The sequence below is a fragment of the Rhinopithecus roxellana genome, chromosome 9 (genome assembly GCF_007565055.1).
Source record: "Rhinopithecus roxellana isolate Shanxi Qingling chromosome 9, ASM756505v1, whole genome shotgun sequence".
Taxonomy (NCBI): Eukaryota; Metazoa; Chordata; class Mammalia; order Primates; family Cercopithecidae; genus Rhinopithecus; species Rhinopithecus roxellana.
The window spans coordinates 33,293,889-33,315,254 of NC_044557.1; the positions used below are offsets into that span (position 1 = coordinate 33,293,889).

At 41.5% G+C, this 21,366-nt stretch overlaps 1 protein-coding gene across 6 annotated transcripts in view; it reads left to right on the forward strand.

Annotated features, from left to right (window-relative positions):
* The window catches only part of CHD7 (chromodomain helicase DNA binding protein 7), a 190,300-nt gene that overhangs the window by 157,332 nt on the left and 11,602 nt on the right, over nt 1-21,366 (forward strand). For 5 of the 6 annotated variants that reach the window (XM_030937645.1, XM_030937646.1, XM_030937647.1 and 2 more), the window contains 17 exons: nt 1,657-1,867; nt 2,395-2,590; nt 3,248-3,415; nt 3,656-3,835; nt 7,249-7,359; nt 7,449-7,654; nt 10,473-10,672; nt 10,863-11,022; nt 14,157-14,246; nt 14,694-14,797; nt 16,136-16,265; nt 16,677-16,749; nt 16,902-16,959; nt 17,631-17,859; nt 18,108-18,316; nt 18,440-19,111; nt 19,977-20,137. In XM_030937645.1, coding sequence (XP_030793505.1) covers nt 1,657-1,867; nt 2,395-2,590; nt 3,248-3,415; nt 3,656-3,835; nt 7,249-7,359; nt 7,449-7,654; nt 10,473-10,672; nt 10,863-11,022; nt 14,157-14,246; nt 14,694-14,797; nt 16,136-16,265; nt 16,677-16,749; nt 16,902-16,959; nt 17,631-17,859; nt 18,108-18,316; nt 18,440-19,111; nt 19,977-20,137 — 3,158 coding nt within the window. The remainder of the gene's footprint in view (nt 1-1,656; nt 1,868-2,394; nt 2,591-3,247; nt 3,416-3,655; nt 3,836-7,248; nt 7,360-7,448; nt 7,655-10,472; nt 10,673-10,862; nt 11,023-14,156; nt 14,247-14,693; nt 14,798-16,135; nt 16,266-16,676; nt 16,750-16,901; nt 16,960-17,630; nt 17,860-18,107; nt 18,317-18,439; nt 19,112-19,976; nt 20,138-21,366) is intronic. The other variant, XM_030937648.1, reaches the window with a different exon arrangement.

Below are 21,366 nucleotides of genomic sequence, written 5' to 3' on the forward strand. Positions count from 1 at the left end.
AAATCTGTTTCCCCTGTCTCTTGAGGGGCTTGTTCTGAATCTAGAACCTGGGTTTCTAAATTTCATGTTTTAAAAAATATTTAACTTTATTCAGGAACATTCTTGCTAATGCTCTTAAACAGCATTTTGCTCTTTACTCTTACATTTATTTTCCATACTTAAAGAAAAATTGTGAATATTACATTTTCATTCACTTTAAAAAAGGTGTGAGGACCAGGCCCCCTTCATAGGAAGTCAGTGTATTTTGTGGAAGGCATTAGTGCTTGGGAAGACATTAAGTGACTTTAATCTGTTCTCAGTAAATTATTTGTTGATTAATAATTAACAAGCTGTATTTCTGCATTTGACCGTGCCATAAGGTAATTTCTACATGCAACCTTAAAGTACAGATAGGATTGCACTTTTGTTACATCTGTGCTTGTTGCAGCAGTACCATGTGAGAGGCTGTGGTTGCCTGTCCCAGTAACCCAACCTTTAAAGCCTCTGTGAGGTTTGTGTATCCCCATCTTGTGTATAGTTAGTTCACATGTTAAAAACTAGTGGTAGGAAGGTAGTTTTAAGTTTCTGGCACAGTTAAAGTCTGGGAGACAATCCCATTAAGATGAATGTGTGTGTTTGTATTTTCTAAAGAATAGTTAAACACATCCTCCACCTTCAGAGAAAGGAGCTGAACACAACAGCTATGTCCTGATTAACCCCAGAGGCAGGAGGAGGCCAGACCAGGCAGAATGCTGCGTAATTCTAGTTAAGCCACCTAAGCAGTTGAAGGAAGCTTAGCCTGCTGCTTCCTGAATAAGTGTATGTCAGCCAGGGATGTGGTGGGGCATCTTTCCTTAGGAAGATGTCATATTCTTGAGGCCTCTTGCCAATGTACCCAAGTCTTTGGACCAGCAAAAATCCATGTGGGGCTATGAGGGAGAAAAGAAGGGTTTAAGCATGGAAGTCTTGTGTCAAACACTTAAAAGTGTATTTGTTTTTAATTTTGAAAGGTTTGGATAGTTCAAGATAGAATTTTTGTATCTTAGGAAAAATTACCAGATGAGAATGAATATGGAGGGAGATTTAGAGATTACAATAGATGTATGCTTAGGTCCCCAACAGATATTCTGAGAAATTATCCTGGAAGTAAATTCCTCTTTTTGTAGTTCCTTTGCCTATGTTAATATGCAGTTGTAGACCCAAACTACTACTGCTCTCTTACGCTGTAATTGTTAGGACTCTATTCTTTTGTTTTTTCATTTTGGAACAGATTTTGTTGTTTGTGTTTATGTTCAGCTAGTAAACATTTCTTCATTTCTTTAGCAATTTAGGTTCCAAATTTTTTGTAGGTATTTGGCCCTTGGCTTGTTTCTGCCACTTCTGGCTTGACAGTCTGTTGTTGAAATTCCGTTTTTACAGACAGCAAACATTTGTTTGTTGAAAAATGTGGTTTTCCCCCTAAATGCCTCAATGTGTTATGCTTAAAACTTTTATCCCTTTTGTGCATCCACAGTTTTGTATAGACCCAACTATGAGTAAGTGGATGGATTCTTGTTCATAAGCAGGAGTTCGGTGTTCTGGTTCCTACAGTTTGCAATGGGTTTTGAAAGCAAGTTCATTGTTTTTAGTAATAAAAACCTTTTACAGCATTCACGTTATGCTGTCCAATCTCTGCAGGTGCTGAAGAGAAAATTTTGGAAGAGTTTAAAGAAACACACAATGCAGAGTCTCCAGATTTTCAGCTCCAGGCAATGATCCAGGCTGCTGGCAAGCTAGTGCTGATTGACAAGCTGCTGCCAAAACTGAAGGCTGGTGGCCACAGGGTGCTTATCTTTTCCCAGATGGTGCGCTGCTTGGACATACTGGAAGACTACCTCATTCAAAGACGGTGAGGGCCACCATATCAGAATAATAAAAAGGAAATCTAAAATTGCCTTCACAGGGTTCCAAGCAGTCCACCTAAAAGTGGTATCTATGATAAAGGGGATAGAATGGGGAAAATGTATCACATGTCATTTTTAAAACTATAGATGTACATGATTATTTTATATGATGACTACAGGAGGACATTGCATACTTTTTAAGGCAATTTTATTTCCCTATTGCCTTTATTTGAGTAGGGGAGAATATTTCTTACTTAAAATTGAAATTATTTGTTTTCTTACTGTTATAGGTGTCAGTTGTTTTTAGAATTTAGCTATTTCCCTGGAGAGGAAGTAAAATAAAATTTAATCCTTGGTCATTCAATCAATTATATAAAAAACTCCAATAAACCCTATTTGCTCTGAGATTAGTTCTGTTAAGTCATATTAGTCTTTTAAATATATATTCCATATTGTAATAAAAATTTAACAAAAGGAGCAAGTATGTTGTCGCTGTGTGTCAGGCCTCCTTGTTCACACTGATGATTTCTAGGTACCCATATGAAAGGATTGACGGCCGAGTAAGAGGCAACCTCCGCCAGGCAGCTATCGACAGATTCTCCAAACCTGATTCTGATAGGTTTGTTTTCCTCCTGTGTACAAGGGCAGGAGGTTTAGGCATTAACCTCACTGCTGCTGATACCTGCATCATCTTTGATTCAGACTGGAATCCCCAAAATGACCTCCAGGTAAATGCACAAGAAAGTCCTGATGCCTTTAAAAAAGAAGTCATTCTGCTTACTATGACAGAGAGTCCCAGTCAGACCCATAAATTAATGTTGCGTTGTCACTCAGGCTGTGTCCTATGATTCAGAGCAAGTAACCAACTAGTAACCTGTTGATTAATAATGTGAGAAGAAATTTTTTAGTTTTAACCTTCTTCTAAATGGCACCTCTATTTATTGGCACATAGATAGGGTCTTATAACTGGCAGTTGAGTCTTGTCATTCGTTGGTAGCCGTCTTAGCTCAGGTCTCCTTAACATAATACCATAAATTGGTTGGCTTAAACAGCAGACATTTATTTCTCATGGTTCTGGAGGTTGGAGGTCCAAGACCAGAGTGCCAGCAGAGTCAGGTTCTTGGTGAGGGCCCTCTTCCTGGTTTACGGACAGTCGTCATCTTGCTGTGTCCTCACCCAGCTTAACGAGAGCCAGCTCTCTCGCCTCTTTATATGAGCACTAATCCCGTTCCTGAGGACTCCACCCTCATGACCTAATTACTTCCCTAAGGCTCCACCTCCAAATATCATCACAATTGGAATGAGGGTTTCAGCATATGAATTTGGTGGGGGAGACACAAACATTCAGTTCATTGCAATAACTATTAATTTCATTTTTCTTCCAGGCTCAGGCTAGATGTCATAGAATAGGACAGAGCAAATCTGTGAAAATCTACAGGCTGATTACAAGAAATTCCTATGAAAGGGAAATGTTTGACAAGGCTAGTTTGAAGCTGGGGCTGGATAAAGCTGTGCTACAGTCTATGAGTGGAAGAGAAAATGCTACCAATGGGGTAAAACCACCCTTGCCCAAACCATTCATTTGTTTTGGCACTTTTCTTTATTTAACTAATTGTAAGAAATTACTCAGCTTTTGATTATTTTTCGACCTCAATATTTTAAGTGTATTTTGTGACACTTTCCTTTGTTATAATTTAGGTTTACTCTCTTTGAGAAAAATGCAGCATTTGTTTAGTCTACAAACCTCTTAATTCTAAATTATTTTGAGTATTTTAAATATTTCTCTAAAACAGGTACAACAGCTTTCCAAGAAAGAAATAGAGGATCTTCTACGAAAAGGGGCCTATGGTGCACTCATGGATGAGGAGGATGAAGGGTCTAAATTCTGTGAAGAAGATATTGATCAGATCCTCCTACGTCGAACCCACACCATTACCATTGAGTCGGAAGGGAAAGGTTCCACATTTGCTAAGGTGTGAATCGATCTGAAGAGGCCAGGTTTTCCATAGAAACATAACAGAGCTCATGTGAAAAGTACCTTGTAAAAGTGCTTACAAGATGCATTGGGAATTAATCAAATTAATCATTAACTCCCTGTGAAACCCCTGGCACATGAAGCTTTCTTTATGCTTTGGTTTCTCTTCTGTGTACCTGTCACTGGTATTTGCCCTCACCTTGTCATCCTTGTATCTACTTCCCAGCTCCTGAGGCTAATCCCTCACTTGTGTTCTTGACTCCATCCTCTCCACTTCTGAGATCCTGCTCTGTTGGCATCTTCCTTCTCTCCCCAGATTCTGGTTTCTGAAACAGCCTATAAGAATGATCAACTCGCTCCTTTAAAAACACCTGTCCACTATTTTCCCCTTTAACTCTGTCTCCATACATAAACTCTTTTCAGAGCTAAAATCCGCACAAACGTAATCTACTCTAGCTGTCTCTACTGTCTCCCTTTCTACTTATTTTTCAGCTTTTTCAGCTTCCAGCTTGCACGCATTCCCTGCCTCTCTATCAGAGCTGCTCTGGCCAGGGTCACCACTGAGTACACCCAATGGTTCCACTTGAGAGCCCCTTCTGAGGTTTTGCCTGCATTTTGTTCTAGCCATCTTACTGAGGCCCACTCTGTAGTTTTATTTTTAACAGCTTTACTGAAATGTGATTAACTGACTATACAGTTAACCTGTCTTAAGTGTACAATTCAATGCCTTTACCATATTACAGACGTGAGCACATATTACCACAATCTAAGTTTGAAACATTTCCATTACCCCAGAAAGGTCCTCTTTCTCATTAGCAGTCATTCCCCATTCCTATCCATACCAGTCTCCCATATCTGGAAAGCATGAATCTACTTTATTTTTCTACAGATTTGCCTTCTCTGGACAGTGGACAGTTCATATAAATGGAATCATATGATGTATGATCTTTTGTGTCTGACTTCATTCACTTAGCATAATGTTTTTCAGGTTCATCTATATTGTAGTATGAATCAGTAATTCATTCCTTTTTATTGCTGAACAATATTCCATTTTATGGGTATACCACATTTATTTGTTGATAATGGACATCTGGGTTGTTTTTACTGTTGGTTATTATGAAGAATGTTGTTATGGATATTTGTGTACAAGTTTTTGTATGGACTTGTTTTCATTTCTCTTGAGTATATACCAGGAGTAGAATTGCTGGGTCCTATGTTAACTTCATGTTTGACCCTTTGAGGAACTGCCAGACTGTTTTCTAAAGTGACTGTACTATTTTCCTTCCAAGTCAAATAGTAAGAAGTATAGATGAGGATATGGAGGAAATGGAACTCCATATCCTCCCCAATAATTTTTATTATCTGAGTTTTTCATTTTAGCCACTCTAATGGGTGTGAGGTCATATCCCACTCTTGTTTTTATTTGCATTTCTCTGATGATATTGAGCATCTTTTCATGTGCTTATTGGCCAGATGTAGATCATCTCTGGAAAAAATTCTATTCAAGTTCTTTGTTCATTTTTTGAGTTTCTTGTTATTAATATTTCAGACTTAAAATACGTTCTGTATGAAAGTTCTGTATTAATATGATTGCAGATATTTTCTCCTACTCTTTTCTTAATAGCATGTAATTTTAATGAAGCCCAGTTTACCATCTTTTTCTTTTATCGCTTGTGTTTTAGTGCACTGTCAAACCCAAGCTCACAGAGATTTATGTTTTCTACAGATTTGCCTACTCTGGACAGTGGGCAGTTCATATAAATGGAATCATATGGTATATGATCTTTTGTGTCTGGCTTCATTCAGTTAGCATAATGTTATTCACTAGCGTAACTTAGATTCCAAGATTTGTAGTTTTTAACTCTTAGATTTTGGTCTGTGATTCCATTTGAATAGAGTTTTGTGTATGGTGTGAGATAGGGGTCCAACCTTCCTTTTGCATATGGCTGTCCAGTTGTCCCAGCTGCTCCAATCTGGAAAGGCTCTTCTCCTGTGGGCTTTGAGACCCACATCTTCTCCCTTACATCTTTCAGCCTTATGTCAGATTATTTTCTCAGAGCTCACAGGCACCGTGTATTCAACATGTGCACAGCCAAACTTACCATCCCTGTCTCTCCCCCTACCCGCATCTCTGTTTGTCCACCTGACTGACATCATTCAGATGCCTGAAATGGATGCTGAGGTTTTTCCTGGCTTCCTCTTTCATATTTCACATACACCCAGATTCTGACTCTATTAATTTTGCCTTTTTTATTTTTAGGGATGATGTCTCACTGTGTTGCCCAGGCTAGACTTGAACATATGGCTCAAGTCACCTTCCACCTTCAACTTCCCAATAATTTTACCTTTTAAATAATATGTTTCTTTTTTTTAAATTTTTTTGTTTTTATTTATTAATTTTTTTTTGACAGAGTCTTGCTTTGTTGCCCAGGCTGGAGTGCAGTGGCGCAATCTCGACTCACTGTAACCTCTTCCTCCTGGGTTCAAGTGATTCTCTTGCCTCAGCTTCCCAAGTACCTGGCATTACAGGCGTGCACCACCATGCCTGGCTAATTTTTGCATTTTTAGTAGAGACAGGGTTTCACCATGTTAGCCAGGCTGGTCTCAAACTCCTGACCTCAAACCATCTGCCCACCTTGATCTCCCAAAGTGCTGGAATTATAGGCATGAGCCACCACACCTGGCCTAAAGAATACGTTTCTAAACCACCCTCTTTTCTCCATTTTGTTATTTCTTCTGTAAATTATTACAGTGGCCTCTTCTGCTGTGTTCTGACTTCCATGCTCCAAGCGTTGGTATAACCTTTCCAACTTGTGACTCTAGATATGATTGTGTCCATAATGAGATTATTCCCAGTTTCAAATAGTCCCTGGTTCGCTCGGAATAGAGTTCAAACTCTGTTAACAACACATAGAAGACACTGCTTGACCTAGCTTCCCTCTCCCTCACCAGCTCGACCTCTGGCTCTTCTTCCCTGACTACCCTTTTCCCCTTTACTCTCCTCTGTGCCATGGCACATGCTCTGCTGTGAACATTTCCACATGCTTTCCTGTTTTATGAATGTTTTAAAATGGTTCAGGCATCATTTTATGGGAGAGCCTTTTCTTCTCAGTTTCCAGCAATGCCCCGCCTGAACCAGGTTAGGGGCCCCTCCTCTGTATATCACTTGCACTGGTCTGTACCTTTGCTCCCTGTCATTTATCATGCTGCAGTGTAATTCTTTGGTTTGGTCTCAGCCCCTGGTCAGTGAGTTGCCTAAGGGCCAGTCTGTCATTCTAGTCCCATCTACTGTAGTGTCTAGCACAAGTGGAGGAACGCACAATATTGGAGCAAATGAAAAAACAAAAGCTGCTTTACGTTCTACTTCTGAGAAAAACCTCTCAAAGTAACGCATTTCTTTTTTCTCTGTAGGCCAGTTTTGTTGCATCTGGAAATAGGACAGATATTTCCTTGGATGATCCAAATTTCTGGCAAAAGTGGGCTAAGAAGGCTGAATTGGATATTGATGCCTTAAATGGGAGGGTGAGTAAGAAGTCCCATTCAAACACCTATCTGATCTAAACCAAGAGCCACTCTTTCAGAAATTTCAAATGTATCTCCTCTTTTGTTAGAACAACCTGGTTATTGATACTCCAAGAGTGAGAAAGCAGACCAGGCTCTACAGTGCAGTGAAGGAAGATGAGCTGATGGAGTTCTCAGACTTGGAAAGTGATTCTGAAGAAAAGCCCTGTGCAAAGCCACGGCGCCCCCAGGATAAGTCACAGGGCTATGCAAGGAGTGAGTGTTTCAGGGTGGAGAAGAATCTGCTTGTCTATGGGTAAGTAGGACTCACTACGTAAGGTGGAATTTTGTTCTAATGATAGTTAGAATTCCCAACTGGTATAGAGCTATATTTGTGTTCGAATTTGTGTGACACCCCTTTGCACAGTCAAATGAATGCTTCTGCAGTACCTTTACAGGGCTTTGGAGCCATTTGGTTAACATAATCTAAGTTGTTCAGATGCTTCTGGATTCAGAGGTGAATCCAGTTAGGGTGCTTGTGTGTACCTTAAGGAATTATGCCAGATCCAGATTTACATGTTGATTATTAATAAGAACAAAGTGCCAAAATTACAAAATCTTTTCTCACTTTGCAAGCTTTGCATAAAATTTGTGACTGTCGTAAGCTTTTAATATTTCTCTTATAAAAAATTGTCAAAGGCAGTAATCTCACTTGTTAAATTCTTCCTTGCAACTCATGTGAACCATGAATGGTCATTTGAACTTTGTGAAAGTGTTGTATTTTTCCTGCTGGACTACAAGTGTCTGAAAGGCAGGATCCATGTCTAATTTTTCTCTGAATCACTGTGATGCCCGAAGCAGTACTTCGAATGGCAGCGTGCTCAGTAAATATCTGAATCGGTCAATAAGAGTTCTCTAGCAGATTGTGGGACTATAGGCAAGTCCTGTTAAAAAAACAAAACAAACAAACTGCTACTAGAGTAACCTTTCTACAGATCTGATGATGTCCTGTCTTGGATGATTTCTTCCAATGGATTACCATTAGTTTCAGAGTAAACACAAACATATGCTGACATGGCATCCGGAGCTCTTCTAGGCCCTTGTCTTCTGTTGGTTCTTTCCCATGGGCAGTGCAAGCTTCTGTTAGGACAGACGGCTTCATCTCCTTCAATGCACCACGCTCCATTTCATCTGTGTCTTTGCACAAGCTCTTCCCACTGCCTAGAGGACCCCCCATGTGTACCTCCACTGGGAGGTGACCTGCCTCCCTTCTGCTCTCTGTGGGTGTCCGATGCAGGCATCAGCTTGTGCTCTGCAACCGAGTCTGGCCCGTACTTCCCATCACACTCATCATGTTGTTTACGATTTTTGAGTCACCTCCCTCTTGCTAGATTCTGTTTGCAGCTCCTTGAGGATGGAGGCTCCTTCTTTGTGCCCTCAGTGCGTAGTGCAGTGTGAGCAGACACATAGTGCTGATAAATGCTTGTTCAACAGAAGTCCATCCTCATTATCTGTGCAAGCTGGGCATCCTCTCTTGTCTCTTCTTACATGGGGCAGAGACTCACACCCTGCCCCCCAAAAGCCTTTTGCTACCCTCGCCTGCTGCCCTGTTTCAGCACAATCATCAGATTTGAGAGTTCTGTGGCTAACTTTAGGAATGGAACACATAAATAACTCCTTCAGCTAAGAAGTGTGCTTAGCACAGATTGTCTTTCAGTCAGGCCCTTCCCTCTTCCCATAGTCATCACTATGTACTGAACACCTATGTGCTGGTCACTGTCTAGGATCCTCTCAGTCACTTGGGGTAGAGCGCTGAGCAAGACAGTCATGGCTCAGGCAGGCAGGTGAGCAAGCAGAAGTGGTGCAGACTATGACAATACTGTGACAGGGAAGCACTCTGCTGTGGAGCATAGAACCTGTCAGCTCGTTGTTAAGACACAGCTCCGGTGTTGTCTCCCCACCTCTGGGATTAGGAGAAGTGAAAGGAGGAATTCCACAAAAAGTCACACAGCCTGTGACTTGGTGGGTGTCACAAATCAGCCAGGGTAAAAGGGAGTGCTGGGGTTTGGGTAGGGAAGGGAAGTGAGATCCCAGCAGACAGAGCAGTGTGTTCCAGGGCCATCAGTGAGAGCTAGCCTTGTGGTTGGAGAAACTTCAAGAAGTTCACAGGAGCCAGAGAGGACCAGGGAGTGACAAGAGACCAAGTCAGGGTGAGAAGCAGGGCCTGAGGGAGGATGTGAGCTGCTCTCTGCTCCAGACACAACTCTCAGTCTGCAGCGGAGGGGCTGTTCATACCATGAGCACTGCCTTGGTGGCTCAGTCTGCTGTTGCCTGGGAGAAGACATGGCTCAGACAGCACCTGCTGCTGCCTGCCCCCGTACCTGATTGTTGTGTGGTCTTATCCCACAGCTCCCAGATGAAACAGCACAGCACTGTTTAGCCTGGGATTATAACACGAAACAGGCAGTCAGGCCCCATGGCATGTTGTCTGTGTGCTTCTGTCTTCTGTCCATAGTCCTTTCTCCCACTCATTTCTCATGAGGACCTGAGGGTTGGCAGAACATCTTGCCTGTGAGGGTTCTTATGCTTGGGGTTATTACTCCCCGTTTCAAAAGGAACCTCACAACTTTCCAGAATCTTTCACCAGTGACTGTGGCATCCCCTTAGAGGTGGGTCGATGCAGCTATATACTGCTCAGCATCACATCCTTGATTTTGGGGTAGTCACACCTTTTATCTTGAGTTGCCTTTTATCTCAGATGGTTGGTCAACATCAAAATGTACTAATCATGACAGTGTGAAGCAAAGTCCGTAATTTCCAGGCCCTCGGTTGAATTCATGTCCTGAAAATTGCGCTGTTGCAGCCTGCATGTACCTGGAAAAGCCGGGATTAACTTTGTGGTCGTTATTCTTGTGGCAGTTCAACTCATGTGCTTAGGAGCAGTGAACTGAGGGGCAGCTTGCTGTGTAAGGGAGTATTTTTAACTCTTGCACCCTGGATTGCTTTCCTATCATCCAGTGTGAATTGTTGCTAGTTTTGACCCAGGATTTCCCAACACTGGTACCTGACTGTTAAAGTAAAACCGTAAATCAAAACTCACAGACACCTCTGCATGCTGAATATTTGCTTTGCAGTTGGGGACGGTGGACAGACATTCTTTCCCACGGACGCTATAAACGCCAGCTCACTGAGCAAGATGTCGAAACTATCTGCAGAACCATCCTGGTATACTGCCTTAATCATTACAAAGGCGATGAGAATATCAAAAGCTTCATCTGGGATCTGATCACACCCACAGCAGATGGCCAGACTCGAGCCTTGGTCAACCATTCTGGTAGGTTTCCACCATGTTGTTTGTGTTACAGGGTCACAAAGCCATCAGGATCCTTTGTGACACACTGTTGATAAAGAGATGTGACATAACACCCCGTATTTCCCTGCCTCGTGCATTCCCTGCCTCTCTGCCATTGACACTATAATTGGAATGTAAAAGGCTTCTGTTATTATTATGATGGTGATTCTAGGTTTATCAGCCCCTGTGCCAAGGGGAAGGAAGGGAAAGAAGGTGAAAGCCCAGAGCACACAGCCGGTGGTGCAGGATGCCGACTGGCTGGCCAGCTGCAACCCAGATGCCCTGTTCCAGGAGGACAGCTACAAGAAACACCTGAAGCATCACTGTAACAAGTATGTTATTAGAGGGTGGACCTGGAGAGTTTAATTCCCTTTTTATTCTTTAAAAAATGCATGCAGTCGGCCCTTCACGTCTGCAGATGCAGAACTCGCAGATTTGGAGGGCCAAATGAGGGACCTGAGCATCTGCGGATCTTGGTGTCTGAGGGGGGTCCTGGAACCATACTCCTGCGGATATGGAGGGACAGCTCTGTTATTAAGACTTTTAAATGATGTAGTTGTTGCCTTTGCACAGCCTTACCATTTTTCTTGAAATGTGGTGTCAAGTTACAGGAGAGCATACGTTTAGGTGACTGATTATTTTTACACTTGATCTTAGCCAAAAGGCCGAGAAGCGATGACTGATTATTTTTTAACATGGTAAGATACACAACACAACATTTACCATTTTTACCGTTTATAAGTGATCAATTTGTTGGCATTAATTACACTCACAATACTGTACCCGAAATGTTTCCGTCATCCCAAATGTAAATACTGTATCAATTAAACAGTAACTTGCCTGGCCCCTGGCAATCACCATTCTATTTTCTGATTCTATTAGTTTGTCTGTCCTATATGTCTCCTAAGGGGAATCACAGATTATTTGTCCTTCTGTGCCGGGCTTACTTCACTTAATATTTTCAAGGTTCATTTGTGTTACGGTTTCAGAATTTCATTCCTGTTTATGGCTGAATAGTATTCCATTGTGTGTATATGCCACGTTTTGTTTGTTCCAGTCATCTATTGACAGACACTTGGGCTGGTTATCATGGCTGTTGTGAATAATGGTGTTATGAACATTGTAGAGGACTGGTTTTTAACCAGTATCTGTTAGATAATTGTAGTCAGCATTATATGATCCCACCTTCAACTAACTGCATACAGTGGAGGGAGGACTGGGGAGTTCATGTATTATTTTTTGCTTAATATTACCTCAGTTGCTGGGTCCATTTTTTCTGCCTATGAGCTTAGAATCATGTTTCTTACCTTTATTTCCAAAAACTAATTATAGATAATTGAAGAATACTGAACCTAAATTTATTTCATGCTTGGAGTTCTGTTAACGGTTCCTGTTAAACTAACATCTGCATATGTTGTTTCCTTATTCTGAATATGCGTTTTTCCATATCACTAGTTCAGGCAACAATGCTACTGATCAGCTCTATGTCCTAGCTTCGTGTGACCTTGAGCAAGTTATTCAGCCTCTTGAGGACTCACTTTCCTGGTGAGTCCAGTAGACCTCGGGAGCAAGATCTCAGCTGGATGAGGCAGGATGTAAATAAGTATGCATTTGTCTCTGTAAAAGTAGCAGCAACAAAGTCTGAGCACATAATACTGGCAGCGTGCCAAGTGCTTTGTATGGATTATCTGTTTGAGTTGTCTAAGATTAGTATGACTTTTATCCCCATTTAACTGACGAGGAAACTGAGACTAAAGTTGAGTAACTTCCTCAAGGACCCTCAGCCAGTTAAGGGGCAGAACCAGGTTTGAACCCAAGTAGATGAGGGCAGCCTCAGGTCGGAAGTCTTCTCTGCTCCTCAGAGCTGTGGTGAGGCTCCAAGGCATCTTCAGAACCATTACCTCCAACCCTTTTGGTATCTCAGAAACTTGGTGGTTACTGCTGTGGCATAAGAGTGCTCCCTAAAATCCTACCCCACTCACACTCTTAGAAAATGTCTCTTCAGTATGGCACAGTTAATGTTTAATCTCATGAGTTCACAAGAGAAAAAAACTCCAAAGAAATAGAAATGAATTATCCAAAGTGAGTCTATTCAGGGATTTACAAGCTCACACTTGACCTATCCAGAACCCATGCTGGCCATGAGTAGGCTTGTGGTTGGGGGAAGGCCTGTTGAGGAGCATCTGTTGATGTGTGATCGGGAGTTGTCTGTTGTGGTGAATCCTAGTTGTTATTTTGAAGTTTTAGGGACAGTTTCCACACCCTGAAAACAGCGTGGTGTAGTAGAGCCTGAAGACCTAGTTCCAGTTGTCCCATGTGCAAGGTAACTCTGTGACCTTGGATTTGTCACTTATCTTCTGCTACCATCAGTTTTCCCATTTGAAAGTGGAAATTATAACTTGCCCTGCTTCATCATAGGGTTATTGTGAAGATCAAAAGGGCTAGTATAAGTGTGAGACATTGGTTGTAAAGTGCTGTACAAGTACATGATGGGATTACTCAGCTGGGGAAATAACATTTGTATTATCATGTACTCATGGCCAAGAAGGCCACGATTCACCTGTCAGTCCCCAATGCACACCAGGGCTGTCCAGCAGGGGATACTAGCTTTGGTAGACACTGGCTTTTGGGACTTACCAGGTGGACTTTATTGAAAGAATTATGTTTTAGCCATTGAGGAACTCCAAGCAGGATTGAAAATCTAGTTCCTAGAATTCCAATCATTTTAAAAAATCGACTTCTTAAGAATGATTAAGAATGTCAATGAATTGGACACATTTTAATTTTCTAATTTTTTTTTCAAGCTACTACAGCTTAGGTTCCCAGGTACAAAAAACTAGAAGGAATAAAAATGTCTAACATAGTATTTCATACAGGAGAAGAACAAGGACACACCTTCTACCCAACCCTGTCGCCATCTTCTTTTCTCGGAAGCAAAGTTGTATAATCTGAAAAACCTGACATTCCATATTGAGGGTTTATTGTAAGGTAGTAAAACCAGATTTTATATCTCGTTTATTCCTACAACTTCTGATGTGCTTCCAAAAATGGTATTAAGGCAGCAGCTGAGGAAATTTTATGAGATAATGAAGCAGAACAGTTACTGAAAGCCATCTGCTCAGTTGTTTACAAACTTGCTTCAATACTTCAGAGGCAATGGTAGGGTACGTGTCTAAACTTCACAAGCTGCACTAGGTAGAACTAAATGAAGTGCGCCTGGGCTGGGCTGAGCTTGGGCCCTCTCTGTGCAGTGTGAGCGGTTGCCAGGCAGGCCTGTTGGAAGCCAGCAGAAAGCACCACACAGAGGTGATTATGTGCCACCATCTGTCACGCTTCAAGCCTACCATACAGCATGGCTAATCAGCCTTGGCAGGATGATGGATGAACAGCAGCAGCTGCCAAAAGCCACTGTTGGCAAACAGTCCTGAAGTTAAGAACTTTTTCCCCCCTCTGTCTTCCTCTCCAGGGTCCTGCTGCGTGTCCGCATGCTGTACTACCTAAGACAAGAAGTGATAGGAGACCAGGCAGATAAGATCTTAGAGGGTGCTGACTCAAGGTTAGTGCGAGCTCACATTTGTACTCAACCTCAGTGAGATAATCTGGGTAGCCGGAAAACATCATGGATTGTGTTTCAGAACCTTCATAAACCACTAGTAACCCATCTCCTTTTTTGCATCTTGAATGCGGTATTTGTCCTTCCTGCTTGGGGATATGATGAGAATCAGGAAAAGGCTGTTTGTATTTATGTTTGTAGTGTAAAGAGGTGCGAACTAAAGCACTGGTGTTCTGAGATGACCCTTAAAATGGGATACCATGTGATCAAGTTCATTTCTGGTCATAGCAGAGGGCTACTGACTCATGCCCTTTCTTTTTACCTTTGCTGATACCTCCCCACCATGCTCAGATGTTTATTGTGGGAGGGAGGGCACGTGAGCCATGTATCACATTCATTACTTGGAATTCTTTTTTAATACTAATATTTCTTGTAAATGTTGTCTTTCAGTGAAGCCGATGTGTGGATCCCTGAACCTTTCCATGCTGAAGTTCCTGCAGATTGGTGGGATAAGGACGCAGACAAATCCCTCTTAATTGGAGTGTTCAAACATGGTAAGTGACGTTTCTGTTTGAATACATCTCGACTGTATGGCTTGGTCTTTATTTAGAACTCTTTACATACTCTTTTCCAAAGTCATAATATTAATGAGGATAGTTCCAAAGGACTCTTGGCGTCTACCATTTTTCTGTACTAAAAATCTAATATGAACTGTAAATATCAGATGCTGTTTTTGAATGTTTGTTGAGCATTTGAGAAGAAAACATTTCTTTCTTGGCTGTAAATAAAACCCAAACCATATTTGTTTTAATAATAGCCAAGTTGTACTATAGCTCTCCCTAAACTTTGCTTCCAGCATGGCTTCCCTTGCTAACTCTGCCAACCAGTGTCAAAGTGGACGGTGGGCTTAACCTCTGCTATTAATCTGTACAAGTGCCTCCTGGGCTTTGTTCCAAGCAATATTTCACAAATGTCAGTGCTGAGAACTCGTGGCTCCCCTGAGTGGGATGCAGCCTTGTTAACTTTGAAAGGCTGGGGATGCAGAACTGGCATGATATATACAGTGAGCGATTCCTGATTATAATCCCAATTCTCTGGAGGTCGTGGAGGTATTCTCAGCAGCCCAGCCTGACTAAAGGGGAGAATGATGGCTTATAAAACCTTTCATGATTACAGTTTGGCTTGCGGCTCTACAGCAGTTAGGAGCGGTGTGTTGTAGTACACATCCTAATTGAATTGTGCTGTTCTGCCTATGTACTGCAGCCGCGTTTTGTGAGCTCAGCCTCAAAATCATTTTCCCGCAGTGCACTGTTGGGATCTGCCATTTTCCATCTAGTCAACTTGGGCAGTCAAAAAGCAAATTGCAGTTTGAAAACCATAGAGGGAACAGTGTCATCTTACTGACATGCATCATCCTAAACCTAATAAGACAGGTTCGCTGGCCTTACGTATATGGGGAATTTTCAGCCAGCCATGCGAGTTCCTGCAGGACTGATGCTATTCACAGGGTGGATGGGGGTGGACTCAGCGCACCCCTGCAGAGGTCATAAAGGAACATTGCGAAGCCTTCTAAATGTCAAGCAAAATTAGATCTGGGGGAAAATAGGTTCAGAAATCCTCCCAGGCATCTTGCAGTTATTCTGAACCTGTTTTTCTATTAGTGTTTGTGGTAATTCTGATAATATCCCTGAGGTGTAACTTGGCCCCCAGTACCTTCCCTAGAAGGAGCATTCCATAGAATCCTCTACTAAAACAAGGTCCACTTGGATTCAACATAGATGCTAACCTTGACTGAGAAACAAACTTGTGTTGTGGCAGTGCTGTGATTTTGCCAGTGATGGGGCCTGTCTTTGTTTCTGTGTGTTTTCTGTGCACGGATGGGCACGGCACAGGCTATGAGAAGTACAACTCCATGCGAGCTGACCCCGCACTGTGCTTTCTGGAACGAGTTGGTATGCCTGATGCCAAGGCCATAGCTGCCGAGCAAAGAGGAACAGACATGCTAGCAGATGGTGGTGACGGGTAAGAAGGACATTTTAAAATTTGAATAAACTTTATGTCAGTTTCACATCTATTGGCAGGGTTCAGTTCTTACCCTGCACTACACACACTGTATTGTGTCAGATTTGAAGTTCAAGTGCTGTTTACCAGTCTACTCTATTTGTGTGTCGTAATGACTGTTTAAACAATATACATTATCTTGATAATCTGAAACTTGTTTTTCTTTTCCAAATGTCATTTCCCCCAACCTCCCCAGACCCCCTCCACCACCCTGCCACGGCTGCATGTTCTAAATACTGATAGAGTTGCTTTTGATGTCAAACCCATAATTAAAAGTAGCACTGGATAGATTGTTATTCTTTCCTACCCACCCCCCTTCCCTCTCTTGCTTATCAGTATGATTCAAACAATTTTTGTGTTTGTTTTACATAGGGGAGAATTTGATAGAGAAGATGAAGACCCAGAATATAAACCAACCAGAACACCATTCAAAGATGAAGTAGATGTATGAACTTGAGTATATTGGCTTTTATAGCTCCATTAAATATTATATGCCCATATAAGACTTGTTAAACTTTATAGATAATGACCTTTTCTTTAAAAGACAAAGAAAAACGAGACCCCAAATTAAAGTCATTCTGTTTCTTTGCTTTCAAGGAATTTGCAAATTCTCCTCCAGAGGATAAGGAAGAATCCATGGAAATACATGCCACAGGTAAGGCCCTAGAAAAGCTCGTGCAGCTGAGCAGTCATTGTTCACGTGGTAGGGACTGTCCTGCTTCACAATGGCAGTGTCTTAACACCTTATTTCTTCTACACTGACCTGTTTTGTGAATCATTTTAATTCTTGTTAATAGTTGTGTTTTCATTACATTGAATTTTTTAGCTAGGATAACTGTTTCTTTGATGATAATTGGCTGATTTATATTTTACACTAATTAGTGAAAAATTTTAAGTATCTAAGCTATAACTCTTGGGAATAGAGCATTTGCTCTGTATTTACCTAAAATATTTTCAGTTTATTTAGAATATTGACCTTTTACCGAATAAAATCATTACACAACAATTATGCAGTTATTTTTTATACTCAAGATGATTATTGCACATACATTAGAGGAGAGTACCTTATAAGGAAGTTTATGCTGTAAAGTGTGTTTCTTTATGTAGGACTAATAATGTTTTCACCCCCTCAAAGGAATTAAAGAAATAAGTGTATACGTTCCAAGCCAATGTTATTACTTATTTATATTTTAAAAATGAGGGCACTGAGATGCCCTTACCCACACTGTCATTTGAATCTTAACGAGTCATCCTGTTTTGTTGGAATACTCTGTGTGTTGCAAGATTTCAGCTATACATTTCAAAAATGTTTTTCCACTTCCCCAGGCAAGCACAGTGAGAGTAATGCTGAGTTAGGCCAACTTTACTGGCCTAACACTTCAACCCTGACTACACGTCTGCGCCGGCTCATTACTGCCTATCAGCGCAGCTATAAAAGGCAACAGATGAGGCAAGAGGCCCTAATGAAGACTGACCGGCGCAGACGGCGGCCCCGAGAGGAAGTGAGAGCTCTGGAAGCGGAAAGGGAAGCTATTATATCTGAGAAGCGGCAAAAGTGAGTTTCTTCAGGGTTTCGCTCAGCTCCTGGTACATTCCCTTCTGCCCTGCTCCTGTAGACCCACAGGAGATAGGACTCATATCAAAGAGTGACCGCCAAAGAAAGGCTCACTCCAGCAAAGCAGTCTGTCTCCCCACCCCCAAATAACCACCATGTATAAAGTCTGGGAGAAAGAGGAAAAGAAACAGTAAACATTAAGTCTTTTCCTGAAGTGTGATGCAAGCTAAATATAATCTTTCTAACAGGTGGACAAGAAGAGAAGAGGCTGATTTTTACCGTGTGGTATCTACCTTTGGGGTTATTTTTGACCCTGTGAAACAGCAGTTTGACTGGAACCAATTTCGAGCCTTTGCCAGGCTTGACAAAAAGTCTGATGAAAGTTTGGAGAAATACTTCAGTTGTTTTGTGGCCATGTGTAGGCGAGTATGTCGAATGCCTGTCAAGCCAGATGATGGTAGGTACATTTAGCAACAAAGCGCTCTATGTGAAAAGACCAGTAAAGTGAAAATAAGAAAGTGTACAATGTAGAGTGCCCTTGAGTTCTTCCCAAGTAAATATGAGCCCTTCTGTGTTACAGAACCGCCAGACCTCTCCTCCATAATTGAGCCGATCACAGAGGAGCGAGCCTCTCGAACTCTGTACCGCATTGAGCTACTACGGAAGATCCGCGAGCAGGTTCTCCATCACCCCCAGCTGGGAGAGAGGCTTAAGCTCTGCCAGCCAAGCTTGGATCTGCCAGAGTGGTGGGAGTGTGGACGGCATGATCGAGACTTGCTGGTTGGTGCTGCTAAACATGGGGTCAGTCGGACGGATTATCACATCCTCAATGACCCTGAGTTATCCTTCTTGGATGCACATAAAAACTTTGCTCAAAACAGAGGAGCAGGTAATACATCTTCCTTGAACCCACTGGCAGTTGGATTTGGCCAGACTCCTCCAGTCGTGTCATCTGCTCACATTCAAGATGAGAAGGTACTGGAACAAACGGAAGGCAAAGTGGAGGAGTCTGAAAACTCAACTGCCAAGGAGAAAGGTGAGGGCAAAGAAGAGGAAGAAGAAACCGACGGCAGCGGAAAGGAGAGCAAGCAGGAATGTGAGGCGGAGGCCAGCTCTGCGAAAAATGAACTGAAAGGTGTCGAGGTCGGCATAGACGCTGGGTCCAAATCTATCTCAGAGAAAGGTTCCGAAGAGGATGAAGAGGAAAAGCTGGAGGATGATGATAAGTCGGAAGAGTCTTCCCAGCCTGAAGGTAAGGCCTCACCACTGGCCTCTCTCCCGATCCCACAGCAGCTGGTTGTGAGATGCGTTGCTTTCTGGCAGCATGGCACCTGCTCTTTTGTTTTTCCACAAGTACTTACTGTACGTTTTCTTCCGTGAGGGGATAATTTTAAGTTTTGTTTATACCTGTGTTTTGCCCTGGCACCTTATAGCACCTAACCATGGTATTTTGAACAACATAAACTCTTAAGAAGAGTTGCATGGATACATTAGCAACTTTTGGTTTAAGGATGGAAGTTAGCTTGTAGTGACAGTGTATTAAGAATTCTATGTGATTTTAATTTCAGCAAATGTGAGGGAAGGTGGTCATTCACTGAGTAAATATTGTTAATTATTTTGAAACAATTGGTGCTTATGTATGTTTTGATTCAGAAGTAAAGAGTAGGAATAGAATCTAAAAATTACCAATTTTTTAAGTCGCAGTAAGGTTGCTGAAACTGGCCTGAAGTAAAAATAAAGCACATACTGTGCCGTAGCTGGAACCTTCAACTTTTGCCAGAAGGTCAGCCCTTTTTTCTGTGAGGAAGAAAATAGGCTCTTGAGTCAATGACTTGTTTGACTGTCATCCTCCTGTAAGGTTTACTTGCACAGTGCTAGGTGGCTAGTGACTAACCTCTCTCAGCCTCTTGTCATCATCTGCAAGATGGAAATAACACCATCTATGTGAAATGGCTGTTACAAGCTTTAGACAACAATGCCTAATACCATTCTAGCCATGTAGTAGGTACTCAATAAAATGGAGCTGATTAGTATTCACATTTTTAATCGTGTCCTTTCTAATCTTCAGTTTCCCTGATACTGTGGTTGTGAGTAATGCACATTAACTCATTTCTCAGCAGGAGCTGTCTCTAGAGGGAAGAATTTTGATGAAGAAAGCAATGCTTCCATGAGCACTGCTAGAGATGAAACCCGAGATGGATTCTACATGGAGGACGGAGATCCTTCAGTAGCTCAGCTCCTTCATGAAAGAACATTTGCCTTCTCATTTTGGCCTAAGGTTGGCAGGTTTTTGTTGCTGTTGTTGTTTTGCTGACCAAAAGGGATTAGGGTAGAGGAAATCTTTCTAACTTGATTTTTCAAATAATTTTAAGGTAAACTTTTGACACAGTATATGAAGACTATAGATTTTTCTTACGCTTTTAAAGAATGATCTGAAAAAGCCCAAAGAAAAAAATTGTAGAACACTTTTCTAATAGTATGGGAAATGTGATGTGAAAGAAAGATAATAAGAAATAGAAGTGTTTATATGGATGGATCTTTGGCTCCATGTGGCTTTTAGGTTACTTACCCCTGTTTAGTATAATCTATGGATTATCACTGTGTTTTAAAAATTTTTTATGTGAAATAAAGCCTTCAGATTTAAGACAACTTTATATTTTTGGAAACCTACCAGCTTCTTGACTTGGAAGAGGGTATACTGTTGATCCATTTGCTCTTAACACATTATGAGATAATTCCAAATGTAGTTATCTGTAACCAAAAGCAAAATGGAAATTACTTTTTTGGCTAAATAGTATAATTTTATAATAATTCCCTGTATAATTTAGGTCTGTTTTTCGGGGTGAGGAAATAATCATCCTAATCACCATAACAGGGCTGTCTGGTTTAAAACAACACAAAAAATAAGCTTCAGTCAGCCTACCCCCAGGCTGGTCTTTCCCAGTGTTATTGTTGTTTAAGAAAGAAGGTGAAAATTTTGACCAAAGAATGTACTGTCAAAGATATTTTCTTTCCTCTGTCTGTCCCTTTAGTTGCCCTGTTATGCTAACCTCCTTTATTGAGTGTAGGAGGGAGTTTCCCAGATCAGTCAAAGGTTATAGTAGCAGGCACTTTTAATTTAGGGAAACTCAGTCTAAAGCTGTAATTAGAAATTTTTAGTGTACACGCTTCAATGAAATTTGAAGTGATAATAGGTAGGGAATGCAAATTGACATTCATTAGGTGTTCCTAGGTTGGTGCCCATTTCATAATGCTGAACTTTATTAATAGTGACGCTAATGATGTCCCACTTCCTGGGACTGCAATCCAGCCTGTAGATCTGAAGGGCCTGGGCGGCAAGATGCTAATGCAGGGTTTCCATTGTCATCCACTGACGTCCACCAGCAGAGGTCTGTGGAGCTTGTACAAGAGTTACTTTTTAAATATGAAGCTATTTTGAAGGTGGTGATTATTTAGTACATTTTTCTGTTTTACGAAGTTCAGTGTTTGTAATTTAAAAATAGCATG